This window comes from Rattus norvegicus, chromosome 1 (assembly GCF_021556685.1).
Source record: "Rattus norvegicus strain SHRSP/BbbUtx chromosome 1, alternate assembly SHRSP_T2T, whole genome shotgun sequence".
NCBI lineage: Eukaryota > Metazoa > Chordata > Mammalia > Rodentia > Muridae > Rattus > Rattus norvegicus.
The window spans coordinates 208,191,267-208,205,080 of NC_141534.1; the positions used below are offsets into that span (position 1 = coordinate 208,191,267).

At 41.1% G+C, this 13,814-nt stretch overlaps 1 protein-coding gene across 5 annotated transcripts; it reads right to left on the reverse strand.

The window, feature by feature from the left end:
• Positions 1-848: 848 nt before the first annotated feature.
• On the reverse strand, positions 849-13,520 carry Or12j2b (olfactory receptor family 12 subfamily J member 2B). 5 transcript variants are annotated; one of them, XM_087659878.1, is made up of 3 exons: positions 11,995-12,323; positions 11,812-11,907; positions 849-3,165 (listed from the first exon to the last, which is right to left on the reverse strand). In XM_087659878.1, the coding sequence occupies exon 3, from the start codon at positions 2,819-2,821 to the stop codon at positions 1,907-1,909; it is 915 nt and encodes a 304-aa protein (XP_087516004.1). In that variant the 5' UTR covers positions 2,822-3,165; positions 11,812-11,907; positions 11,995-12,323; the 3' UTR covers positions 849-1,906.
• Positions 13,521-13,814: the final 294 nt, after the last annotated feature.

Below are 13,814 nucleotides of genomic sequence, written 5' to 3' on the forward strand. Positions count from 1 at the left end.
CACAGGGTCTGGAGGGATCCAACTGTATCTGACCCAGAAGCCTTCCTCCTGAGAACTAATTTTCATAGAACCAGAAGGTGATATATAGGCTGCCCAAGAAAAAAGGCAATATCTTTCCCACTGTGATACCTAGGAACCAAAAAAGGTGCAGCATGACAAGTTAATCCTAAAGGTACAATAGTAGTACTTATATCTGGGCTATAACCAACAGCTGTGTAATTGGATATATGGCTCACTCATTAGTACATAATTCGTGCTTGGTAGTATAAACCATGATGAACATATTACAGACACTAGGATCGAACCTATTACTGCTGTTTTTCCAAACTAATATAAAGTCTAATTGTATTCTTCACACTTATTTTTATGCCACAGAGAAGTGTAGCTCTTGTCCCATATCAAAGAAGCTCTTTTTGTAACAGAGAAAGACTATTACCAATTGCCACAACTGATAAAAATACAGAGACCAATTGACTGTGAGATTGTCAGTCATAATGGATTCTGCAATAACTCAATTTCACACCTAAGTCTTGAGGAACATCGGGGAAGGAGTGGAAAAATTCTGATCTCGAGGGAAGAGATGTCGGCTGCCACATTGTGTCTTCTATAAATGGATGGGAAGCTGTACCTACAAAACCTTAAGAATAGTGTTATTTGACCAAGACTTGAACAATGACATCTCCAGTTGGCATGCTAACATGTATAGTAGACATCTGAAGAGTGACAGGCAATTAGTGACACTGAGAGGGAGAATCAGTCTTCTCCATGGACTAGCCCCTAACTGGTTGTCCAATACTAAGTGGTCAGCTCTAAATGCATATAAATATCAGAAATATTAATGTGCAACAGGTTGTGTTTATAAATTTATTCACATCTATATAACAATGATAATAAAACAATGCCATGAAAGAGGGCATAGAAAGGGCTGATGGAATGAGGGGAGTTGATATAAATACTAGACACACATGAAATTTAAAACAAAATTTCAAAAAAATACAAAAATTAACTAATTAAATCATTATGGAAAGAGGAATAAAAACCAACACTGAAAGGAACAGGGGTCAACCAGGAAGAGGAGGAGAGGTGAACAGGGCACCAGAGTTTAGCATATGAACCTGAGACAGCCCAGCCTAGAAGTGAGGATTTGGATAGGGTATTATAGGTCTCTGAAGAAGTGAACAGCCCCTGAAGGACAATAACTGTGCTCCCTCTCACAGTTCCCTTTATGGACACATCCTCTGAAGCAACATACTCATAAGCGCACAGCACCCCTGCTGCATCACTTCACAGTGGGAATTTTAAGGCCCTGGCACCAAGAGCTCTTATGCATCTAGCAAACCTCTGCTAAGGCCTTCCCAGATGAGAGCCAGCTTTGTCAGGAAAGCTGCTAATTAGCATTGTTCATTCAGAGTGGGCAGAATGGAAGGCAAAGGCAGGCCTTATCTCATCATGCATGCCCATGGCATGACAAGAGGCTGCACCAGAAATCTCTTTCTACTAAAATATGGAAGGAGTATTTTTTAAAAAATATAATCTACTTACAAGACAGAACAATTGTTCTAAAACCCCCAGGATACTTTACATCCCCAGGTCTCCTACCTACTGAATAGCCTTTGTGGGTAAAATGAAAAAATAGACACAAAGCAGTGTATACTAAGACAGAGTTCCTGGCCCCTGCGACTGCTACCTCAGGCAGAGAGGACTAGGAATACACCACACCTAATATTTTATGCTTCTTGGTGATTTCCTTATGAGCCACATGGTCCAAGGGTTTCCCCTGTGAAGTCCAGCAGTCCAACAATTGTCCCTTATGGGTCAACTGGGTGTATCTCAGAAAAAGAGACTTCTACCAAACCTATGATTCCCCCAGTCCAGCAGGGCTGAAGACAGTGGTGTTGGCACAGGCTCAGCAGCTGGACAGAAGTTTCCGGAGTGCAACTTTGACATCTTTGTTCCTCAGAGTGTAGATGAGGGGGTTCAAGGTGGGTGCCACCGAAGTGTAGATGATGGACACCACCTTGTCCTTGTTCAATGAGTAGCTGGATGCAGGGCGAATGTAGGTGTAGATGATAGTGGAGTAGTACATGGTGACCACAAAGAGATGTGCAGAACAGGTAGAAAAGGCTCGTTGCTTGCCCTCAGTTGAGCGTATCTTCAGGATACTGGTCACAATAAAGCCATAGGAGAGGATGATCACAGAGAAGTTCCCTACAGCCAGAAACACATCTGCAGCAAAGGCCATAACCTCGTTCAATTGTGTTGGAGCACAAGAGAGCTTTAACAGTGGGGGAATCTCACAGAAGAAGTGCTCTATCACATTGGAGCTGCAGAATGGTAGACGCAGCACCAGGCTTGTGTTCACACTGGTGTTAGTCAGGCTGATGGACCAGACAAGGCCAGCCAGGAATGCACACACCCTGGGGCCCATCCAGGTACTATAGTGCAGGGGACAGCAGATTGCCACGAAGCGGTCATAAGCCATAGCTGAGAAGAGCAGAAGCTCTGCCCCCATGGACCATGTGAAGAAGAAGAGCTGGGCCATGCAGCCACCATAAGAGATGGTCCTTCCCCCTACCATGATGTCCAGGAGCTTGGGTAGGATGGTGGAGGTGCAGAGGATGTCCACCACAGCTAAGTTGACCAGGAAGAAGTACATAGGGGTATGCAGGGCTGGGCTGGCACTGACTGTCACCATAATGAGCAGGTTTCCTGAGATTGCAGCCATGTATAGGCAGAGGAAGCTGAGGAGAAGTGGTACCCGAAGGTGAGGCATTTCTGAGAATCCCAGGATGAGGAACTCAGTGACCAGTGTCCCATTCATCACAAACCTGGAGAGACCTCAGAATCCAGGGGAAGTGGGTTTTCTGTGGCAGCTCTGAAAGTATCTGAAGGTGAAAGATATGCTCCAGTTTCAGTTTGTGCTAAGGACCCAATCCAAATATGGTGAGACTCACTTAGAGCTCAAACCTCAGTAGTACATGGGGTAAGAATAGAGCTCTGTGCTGGCCAAGGTTTCAGGCTTCATTCTAGATGCAGTACTTCTAGGAGACTGATGCGGCCACTCACAAACCTTAGAGATGCAGGATCTTTCTTCACTGGGAGGTTTCTTTCCCCAGACTTCAGGGAGTATGAAGCAGGAGCAGTAATATTCCATTGGGTGAAAGTCTGTGTATTTTGGTAACAGGAATAGTTGTGATTACCTTCTATTCAGGAGCTCAGATGGTGGGGCAAGGAAGAAAGAAGGAAGATGACAAAATGCCCCTCACCTTGCCATATAAATCAGTATCAAACATGGTCTCCACGGGTGCCTGGTGCAAGCTATAGTCATTTATGTGTGTGTCATTGAAGCTGCGGGATTGAAGCCTTTAAAGTAGGACACTTAAGTAGGGCACCAGGCAAGACTGAGCCCCATCTTACCCCTGTAGTCATGCAGTCACATATTTGTATCAGAGTTAAAAGTCTGCCACTGAATTTAGAAAGCCTTGAACCGAGTATGCTAAGATAAGCATAAGATCCAACCTCCAAATGATAAGGTAAGGACAGACTGTATAAACTATTGATTACATTTATGAGTACTGGAGCTCAAAGATTATATTTGCAAATAGATCACTAGATTAATTTGTTTATGAATGATTTTTATTATTTTCATGCCCCTGTATAAAGCCGGTATCATACAAATAATTTGCCGAATTGCGCTTGGGCCTCAGCACTCCTATCTGTCTCAGATAATGTCTGAGAGGTGAATGTATATTTTAAGGTTGTGTCCCTATAGGGGTGGCCAGAAAGTAGTAGGCTCCATCCCCCTTGGAGTGCACACCCTAGCATAGGAGATGCTATATATTTCAGTGTGAGATCTGAGAGTGGGGTACAAGGGACAAAAGAAAAACTGGTGGGGGAATAGAGACACAGAGAAATAGGAACACAGAGACAGAAGCACAGGGACAGAAAGGCAGGGACGGCAAAATTAAGAAGAGACAGAAGTAGATATGTATCATACACAGAGAGAGAGAGAGAGAGAGAGAGAGAGAGAGAGAGAGAGAGAGAGAGAGAGAGAGAGAGAGAGAGAGCGCAGTGATAGACAGATATAGAAGCAAAGAAAGACACAGACAGTGATTGGGAAGACACAGAGGAACCAATGCTGCAAGACAAAAAAAGGAAGAAAACAGAGACAGAGTTACAGAAAGACACAGAAAGACAGAAACAGACAGACACGGGCAAAGGCAGGGAGAAAAGGGAAGAGAGACACAGAAATTAGGGAGATCCAGGGAGGCTCTAAGAGGAGATTATGCTATGATATGTCCAAGTTAGATTTTTTTCAAATGCTTACAGAATTTCATTGAAAATGCCACCTTAGGTGATCCCATAAACCCTGTCAAACAGTAAAATTCAATAAGCCAAACCTATTACAAAAACTTTGTCATTAATAATTAACACATGTTCATTCACAATCAATACAAAACTCACATGATAAGCCTATGCCAAGAATCTTCCAAGGTGTCCTCTCCAGAAACTTTTTCTCAGCACTGCACAGACAGACAGACAGATAGACAGAGAAAACACATGTCCACCCATGTGCATGTGTCCACGAGCACACACACACAAATACACAGAGTTTTAACCTTCACTATTCATGAGAAAACAGAATCAGATTAAGTTAAAAACTTCTAAAGAGCAAACAGTGATATTTCTATGTACAGAGGGGACATTAACATGTCTGTGTGAGGACCAGGGACCCTTCATCATCTATTATAGAAGAGACAAGCACTCACAGGGAGAAGCTAGGCCCTGAGAGACCAATTAAGCAGAACCACAGTGGCTTACTGAGCAGGACTGGCTGGGGAGATGACCAAGCCTCTTCTCAGAAAACACAACACACATTTGTAGGACTGGTAACCCAAGAGCAGCTTGTCTGTCCCGCTACCCAGGGACTTGCTGTCTGCCAATATCACCAGTGGCAGCAAAGGGTAGAGGGAGCACTCAGGCAAATCAGGGGATAATGCTTGTGCCTTGAGCCAATTAACTCCCCAAACCACAATTTTCCAATCTCAAAGAGCCCCTCTTTCCAGATAGAAACACTCGAAAGGCTGAGGTCAAAGCTCTTTCCCCAGCCCTGTCTGCTGTCCTCTGGTACAGACTGTCACTGGTCACCATCCAGTTTCATCTCCTCTAAGTGGATAATGTCCTTGGGTTGGAGCAGCTGTCAGAATTCTGCTCTTTCATGTCCACTTTCCTCACCCAGCGAGCAAGAACAAACTTCACCTAAGCACAATATCATCCCATTCCAGACCTGAAGTGACCTGCCCATAGCAAATGGTGCTAGACTAGTGCTGGTCTGGGTCCAGGATGCTGCTCTTTCCCCAGAAAGGTCACATGGTGTTGTGTCTCTTCAGGACACAAACAATTTTATGTTGCAACATGGCTAGTTGGTTCTCCTGTGGCCATGGCAAACTACAGGCTCTGTCTGACACTTAGGCTCTAGCCAGGGCATGTCTCCAGGCTGAGACTGGACCTTGACATAAACTCCCCTTGCCTCAGTAATAAAATTCATGCCTTAATTGCCTTCCTGGATTCAGAGGCCCAATCACAACTCACTGAGCTGCTTAAAGGAATTAGGACTGGTGTATTAATCTACCATCTTCCTCCAGCTCTTCTCTGCTTCTCTCTACTTCACATTCTCCACACCACCAACAATCACTGACATGTATACATTGAAACCTGTGTCCCGGTGCACAAAATTCCAGCTTGTGGTCCAGGCATTTATGTGGTTAATCACAATTTTCTGATCACAGCCGTGAACCAGGTCCCAAAGCAGCCTGTGCGAACACTGCTGGGGTTATCTCACTAGGACCCTCTCAAGTCTACAAAATGCATGAGGCATGGTCAACACAATATGGGAGAGACTGCATTAGTGGTACAAGAAATTTAGCCATGCATTCTAAATTCTCAGCTTCCTCCTATATCTGTGATCAAGAGGAGGACTTCAATTCCCAATATGACATAATTACATGTAGATAAAAGGACATGTTCTAACCACTTCATAAAAACCCATCAGTTGGTCCCAAGACCTCAGAGCACAAGCTCAGTGTATGATCTCTCTGTTCTGATTAGAGGAAACCATTTGCACATTGGCTTTTCATGACATGGTTATGTTCATGAGAAAGAAGACATGAGATGAAGTATTCACAGTTAGCCCTAATCACTGTGAGATGAATAAAAATCAACCTGCCTCTTCTCCTCAGCTCTGTGCCCTGGATGCTCTGTCCTGAAATGACTGGATATGCTTCCAAATCCACAGTCCAAAACCAGGTACAGTAAGAATGAAATCTACCTCTAGGTGGAGCCATGCCTTTGTCCTTCCCTTGAGTGTTAAGACAGGCAAGAGGTCAAGGACCAGACTGAGTGGGGATAGGGGAGGGGGGAGTCAAGCATGTGGATTAGCTTTAAGATAATGTGCTTTTCCTTCCTAGGTCACCTCCACCCACCTTGAACAGTTCATGGGAGCTGCCATGAGGCCTGGCTGGGTCTGCCAACTTTCCTGACCGTGAATAGGAGAGACAGGACTGACTTTTTCTTTCAGGTGCTGGACAGAGCATAAGTATGCCTTTGAGCTCCCTAACACTGTCAGGCTTCCTCACTCTCTCACTCTGCTCAGCACCCCTGGCCATCTGCTGCTATGTGAGACACCCTTCTCCAGGCTGATTTTCATACATGGATTCCTTTTTTTCTAATTCCCTAGCACTTTAGGCCTTCTTAGTTCTTTTCTAAAGCAATCCTTCCAGCTATATGGCTGACCACCATGGCTGTTTGCTTGCTTACTTGTTTTATTTCAGACAGTATGTTTCTTGCCCTGCCTTTTCCTCTTCATTCTTTTACTCTGGGAAGCTGCAAGATTTACAGCTCTCCTGAACCCAAGGCTTTTTCTTTCATCCATAATAAGTTGTTCTTGCACTTTTGTGGAAGTTATTTCTTAAGTTAATGTATTAACAAGACTTAGAACCCAAGAAGGGACCCCAAATTTCTTGATATTATATAATGGCTATACCTAAATTCCCCATGATTTCCAGTATCATGTCGTCCATTCCTTTTAATTATTCAGTCAGTGGAGAAAATGAGCCCATTACTGTACACCCAAGGCATAAAGTCTTTCTTATACTTTAGAACCTAAAGAATAGTAATAGCTACAAACTCACAATATTCTCTATGAAAACATTTTATTTATCTTGAATATACTTTGCTTCTTGACTACAATCCTCACCTAACCCAATGAGATGGTTAAGGTCATTACTTAGCCTCTGAATCCCATCACAGTTGCTGTAGTTAGTTGGTGATGCCTTGTGAGAGAAAGCAATATGGACTCCTCTTGTATTGCTTGACACATCTATTGCCACCCTGAAGTACAGTGGCTTCAATGGCTCATAGGAAAGTTTGGTCTACAATGACGGCAATGAACTGAGCAGAGTGATAGAGCATGGAGCTAGATCTGTGGTAACAGTAACCAGGCTGACATGCTCCACTGGAAAAGTCAAAGGGTGCCCTCCTGGGAATTCAATCACCAATCTTTCCTGTCTATCTATACGAATCTTAGAAATACTAAGGTGTACAGATATCAAACTAGGTGTGGAACTTTTGATTAATGTAGCTGCTCATAAAATAATTTATTCAACAATCAGCCCCTTGAGTATTTGAAGAAAGTAGATGATGCTTTAACAGTCTCCTCTGTTATGACATGTCTTCTATAGCATATGTTCAGACCAGACTACCATCACAGTGCCCTTAATGCACTCAACCTTGTCTGATCTCAGAAGCTAGAGAAGATTAGGCCTGGTTAGCACTCAACATGGGAGAACCTATGTTGAGCAAAACCATAGTGAAGTAACTGCATGACTTAAGATTATTATGGTGCAGGAAGACACCCAGAGGCCCACCCACTGTGTGGCTCCCACAACAGTATATATGGTGGAGAGATGGGAGAGAATGAGAAGCAGAATTGTTTGAGCACTATGAGGAGAGGTGGAACTGGAGATGAGAGGGTAGTGGGGAAGAGTAGGATGTGTGTAGCCTTCCCTACCAACTGAAGCCATGGTGAAGTCCATATTTGGGTCTGTGTCCATGTATCAGTAGGGGGTGTGTGTGTATTTTTATATTAGTGACCCATGTTACCACCAAAGGCCATGGGTATGTCTCTGATCTGGGCTGCTGCTTAGGACCTTGCCTAGGTAGCACAATAAAGCTGGCCCTGCTAGCAGGCATATGAGTGAACTGACATGGAGGATATGAGCATGAGAGAGCTACAGCTGTCTCTTGCCTGTCTGTTATGCAATATTGTGGGCAAGGGAATGATGCTTTCCCAATCCTAAGCTCTAGTTACCTCTGGAAGGCAAGAGGCCTGGCACTGAGGTCATGAAAGCAGAAGAAATGGTCCCACCCCTTCTTGGGTGAGCCAGGTGGGGATAGTGCTGGAGAGCTGGCTGTGGTAGTGTGGATGTGGGAGAGCCCAACTCAACTACCACCCAGACCCAGAACCAGGGCTTTAAGTTGGCGCATCCCAACGTTTACCCAATCTATGAATTGCTATAGGGGATTGGTTCTGCAGATCCATAACTCAAGTTAAGAATAGGATATCTGAAAAAAAAAGAATAGGATATCTGAGAGGAGTCCCAGTGAGGATCCAGTATTGACAGCATAACAGAAGCCAGAGGTCTCAAATGAGAGCAATGACTCATTGCAATAAACATTTGCAAATAAAGGTGTTTAAACAAAATAGTATAATGTGTGACACATTATGATAAACTGTGAATTCCACAAGAACATTTTTTGTCTTGTTTATTTTTATTGTTTATTTTCTTTGTGTGTGTGGGGAGTGTTGCAAGAGCAGAGGGCAGATACAAAGGGATGGGAAAATGAGTTGAACTGAGACACATAATGTGAAATTCACAAAGTATCAAAGGTTTTAAAGAGATTATTACACTACATATACATAAGATCAAAGAAGAAGTAAGATTTCCTACTGTGAGAAATGATAACAAGATAAAGAGCAACAAAGTGTGAGTACTGAAAAATTTAGTTTCAAAACACAGAAATTACCTTCAATATATAATGAAACAACCATATTAAACACAGTCAGAATACCTAAATTACCTACTACATAGTTTTCAGTTTTCAGAATAAAGCATAACCTGACTATGATGGCTACAAAACCATATACTTTAAATATAGAGATAATAAAAAAAATACAAGAAAATACAAACAGGTGGAGGTATTTAAAGAGGAAACAAACAAATCCCTTAATGATATGCAGGAAAATGCAATTAAACAGGTGAAGGAAATAAATAAAACTGTGCAAGATGTGGAGGTGGAAATAGAAGCAGTAAAAAAAGCCCCACAAACTAGAGAGGAGAACAGGAACAACAGATGCAATCATAACCAACAAAATGCAAGAGATAGAAGAGAGAATCTCAGGTGTAAAAGATACAATAGAAGAAATTGCACATCAGTCGGAGAAAATGTCAAAGGTAAAAATTCCTGACACAAAACATATAGGAAATCTGGGATACCATGAAAGGACCTAAAAATTACAGAAATTGAAGAAGGTGAAAAGTTCCAGCTCCAAGACACAGAAAATATTTTCACCAAAATTAGAAGAAAACTTGCCTAACCTAGAGATGCCTATAAACATACAAGGAGCTCACAGAATACCAATTAAACTGGATTCTAAAAGAAAATCCTCCTGCAACATTATAATCAAAACACAAAAATCTACAGAACATAGAAATAATATTAAAAGCAGTCACGTGAAAAAGGCAGGTAGCATACAAAGACAGACTTATAAGAATTATACCTGGAGCTTCCAGGGACTAAGCCACTACCTAAAGACTATACATGGACTGACCCTGGACTCTGACCTCATAAGTAGCAATGAATATCCTAGTAAGAGCACCAGTGGAAGGGGAAGCCCTGGGTCCTGCTAAGACTGAACCCCCAGTGAACTAGATTGTTGGGCGGAGGGCGGCAATGGGGGGAGGATGGGGAGGGGAACACCCATAAGGAAGGGGAGGAGGGAAGGGGGATGTTTGCCTGGAAACCGCGAAAGGGAATAACACTCGAAATGTATATAAGAAATATTCAAGTTAATAAAAATATGGAATAAAATTCAGTATTTGGAAAGAGAGAGAAAAAAAGAATTATACTTGACTTATTAACAGAGACTTAAAGGTAGAAGGGCTTGGAAAGATATCTTTCAACCTCTAAAAAAACTACAAATGCCAATTTAGACTACTATATCCAGCAAAACTCTCAATCACCATAGATGTAGAAAACAAAATCTTTCAGGACAAATACAAATTCAAACAGCATCTATCTACAAACCTACAGAAAATACTAGAAGGATAACTACATCCAAGAAAACACAGGAAAAGAGTAATGTCATACCAGCAAAAGCAAGGGAGGCACAAACACACTCACACTAACACCACTAATATAAAAATAACAGGAAATAGCAATCATTGGTCATTAATATCTCTCAACATCAATGAACTCAATTCCCTAATACAAAGACACAGGCTAACAAAATGGATTGGAAAACAGGATCCATCATTCTGCTTGCATACAAGAAACACACCTCAGCAATGAAGAGAGACATTACCTCAGAGTAAAATGCTAGAACAAAGTTTTCCAAGCAAAGTGACCTAAGAAACAAGCTGGAGTAGCCATCCTAATATCTAACAAAATAGACTTTCAACCAAAACTAATCACTACAGACCAGAAAGGTATTTCATACTCATCAGAGGAAAAAAATCTATGAAGATGCTATCTCAAATTTGAACATCTATTCCCCAAACACAAGGGCATCCACATTGGTAAAAGAAATTGCTAAAGCTTAAATCATACATTTAATCCCACAATGAATAGTGGGATATTTCAATACCCCACTGTCACCAATTGATGGATCATCCAGACAAAAAACTAAACAGAGAAATAATGAAACTAACAGACATTATGAATGATAATGGACCTAGCAGACATCTATAGACTAATTCACCCAAATACACACAAATATATCTTTTCATCAGCACCTCATGAATCCTCTCCAAAATTGACCATATAGTTGGTAACAAAGCAAGCCTTGATAGATACAAAAAAATTGAAATAACACCTTGTATCTTATCAAACCACCACGGATTAAGCTGGACTTGAACAACAACAAACCTACACCAGAAAGCCTACACACTCATTGAAATAGAACAACTCTCTACATAATAATCTCTGGGTCAGGGAAGGAATAAAGAAAGAAATTAAAGACTTTGTAGAATTCAATTAAAATAAAAGTACAACATACTCAAATTTGTGGGACACAATGAAAGCAGTGCTAAGAGGAAAGACCATAACATTAAATGCCTCCATAAAGAAATTAGAAAGTTCTCATATAAGCAATTTATAAGTACACCTGAAAGCTCTAGAAAAAGAAGCAAACACACCAAAGAAGAGTAGAAGACAGGAAATAACTAAAATCACTATTGAAATCAGAAATTAGAAACAAAGAAAGCAATACAAAGACTCAATGAAAACAAGAGCTGATTCTTTGACACGATAAAAAAAAAAGAGCTGATTCTTTGAGAAAATCAACAAGATAGAAAAATCTTTAGCCAAAGTAACCAAAAGACAGAGAGAAACTATCCAAATAAACAAACTCAAAAATGAAAAGAGAGACAGAAAGATACTGAAGAAATTCAGAGAATCATTATGTCTCATTTCAAAAGCCTATAATCCACAAATCTCAACCAAATGGACAATTTTCTAGACGATATTACTTACCAAAGTTAAATCAAGATCAGATAAACCATTTAAACATCTGTGGGTGTAACTGTAACTAAGCAAATGAAAGATCTGCTTGACAAGAACTTCAAGTATCTGAAAAAGGAAATTGGAGAGGATATCAGATGATGGATAGGTAGGATTAACATAGTTAAAATGGCCATCTTACTAAAGGCAACCTACCTGTTCAATGCAATCCCTATCAAAATTCCAACATAATTCTTTATAGACTTCAAAAGAGCAATTCTCAGCTTCATATGCAAAAACAAAAACCACAGGATAGCCAAAACAATCTTGAACAATAAAGGAACTTCAAGAGGAATCACCATTCCTGACCTCAAGCTGTACTACAGAGCAATGGTGATAAGAACTGCATGGTATTGGTATAGAAACAGACGAGTTATTAATTGCATGGTATTGGTATAGAAACAGACGCGTTATTAATGGAATTGAGCCAAAAACTCATAAATAAACCCACACACCTATGAAGACTTGATTTTTGATAAAGAATCCAAAACTATACAGTGGGAAAATTAAAGCATCTTCAACAAATGGTGCTGGAGTAACTGGATGTCTACAAGTAGAAGAATGCAAGTAGATCCATAGTTATAATCCCTCACAAAACTTAAGTCCAAGTGGATCAAGGACCTGAACATAAAACTGGATACACTAAATCTCATAGAATAGAAATGGAGTAATACCCTTAAATGCATTGGTAGAGGAGCAATTTTCTGAACAGAACACCAATGGCTCAGTCTCTAAGATCAACAATTGATAAATGGGACCTCATGAAACTGCAAAGCTTCTGTAAGGCTAAGTAAGGGCACTAGCAATAGGACAAAACAGAAGACTACAGATTGGCAAACAATCTTTACCAACCCTAAATCTGACAGAGAGCTAATATCTAAAATTTACAAAGAAATCAAGAAGTCATACACCAACAACCCAAATATACCAATTAAAAATGGGATAGAGAACTAAACAGAGAATTTTCCATAGAAGAATCTTGAATGGCCAAGAACCACTTAATGTACCAGAAACCTAGGAGGTGAAAGGCTCTCTGGACTCAAAGGGAGGGACCTTAGATGAAATGCCCAACAGTGGGAAGAGGGAACATGTAGTGTCTACCTCTAGTAGAAAGACCAGGCATCAAGTAGAGGGATGGGGTTGCCATCCCATAGTTAAAATTTCTTACCCAGAATTGTCCCTGACTAAAAGAACTGCAGGGACGAAAATGCAGAAGAGACTGAGGGAAAGGAAATCGTGTGACCAGCGCATCTTGGGAGGGTGGGAGTTGGATGGGGGTAGGGTGTTGGAGGGTGGGGAGGTAACGACAGGACTCTAAAAAAAAGTAATTATATTTTTAAAAAATAAATGATAAATAAATAAAAAGTATGAAGATCTTGCTGTATCACTGGTTCCAAAACCTAATAGAAACATTTAAAGATAAGTCAAGCAAGGATGAAGAACTGACTCAGGTTACTAATTTGCTGAGAGCCTGGGCATAAAGAATTAGATTTCCTGAGGCTTTTTCTATGAAGTAGAATCTTCATAACTAGGAAATAAAAATCATACCTTACCTCATGGACAGTCAAGCTACATCTATCATTCTGAAGAAACTACAGAAGATGCTCAGAATCCTGGTAAAATTAAACTCATACACCTTCAAATTCTATTGTTTGTCATGTCCTTTATTTTCTCAGCCCATCACATGAGTGAAAAAGAGACTGTTACATACAGACAGACACAGACACACAGACACACAGACACACACACACACACACACACATACACACACACACCTCTTTTTTTGCCCCACTCACATCCTTTTTCTCCAATGTTGTGACTTCTGAAACTCACTTAGTTGTACTTGTTTCTCTTTTTTTGAGTGTGATTTGTTCTTTTTCTAACAATCTGAGCTATCGGGGTTGGGGATTTAGCTCAGTGGTAGAGTGCTTGCCTAGCAAGCGCAAGGCCCTGGGTTCGGTCCCCAGCTCTGAAAA

Excerpts from the sequence above, each read along its gene's own strand:
- Or12j2b (XM_087659878.1), bottom strand. The coding sequence starts at position 2,821 with ATGAATGGGACACTGGTCACTGAGTTCCTCATCCTGGGATTCTCAGAA.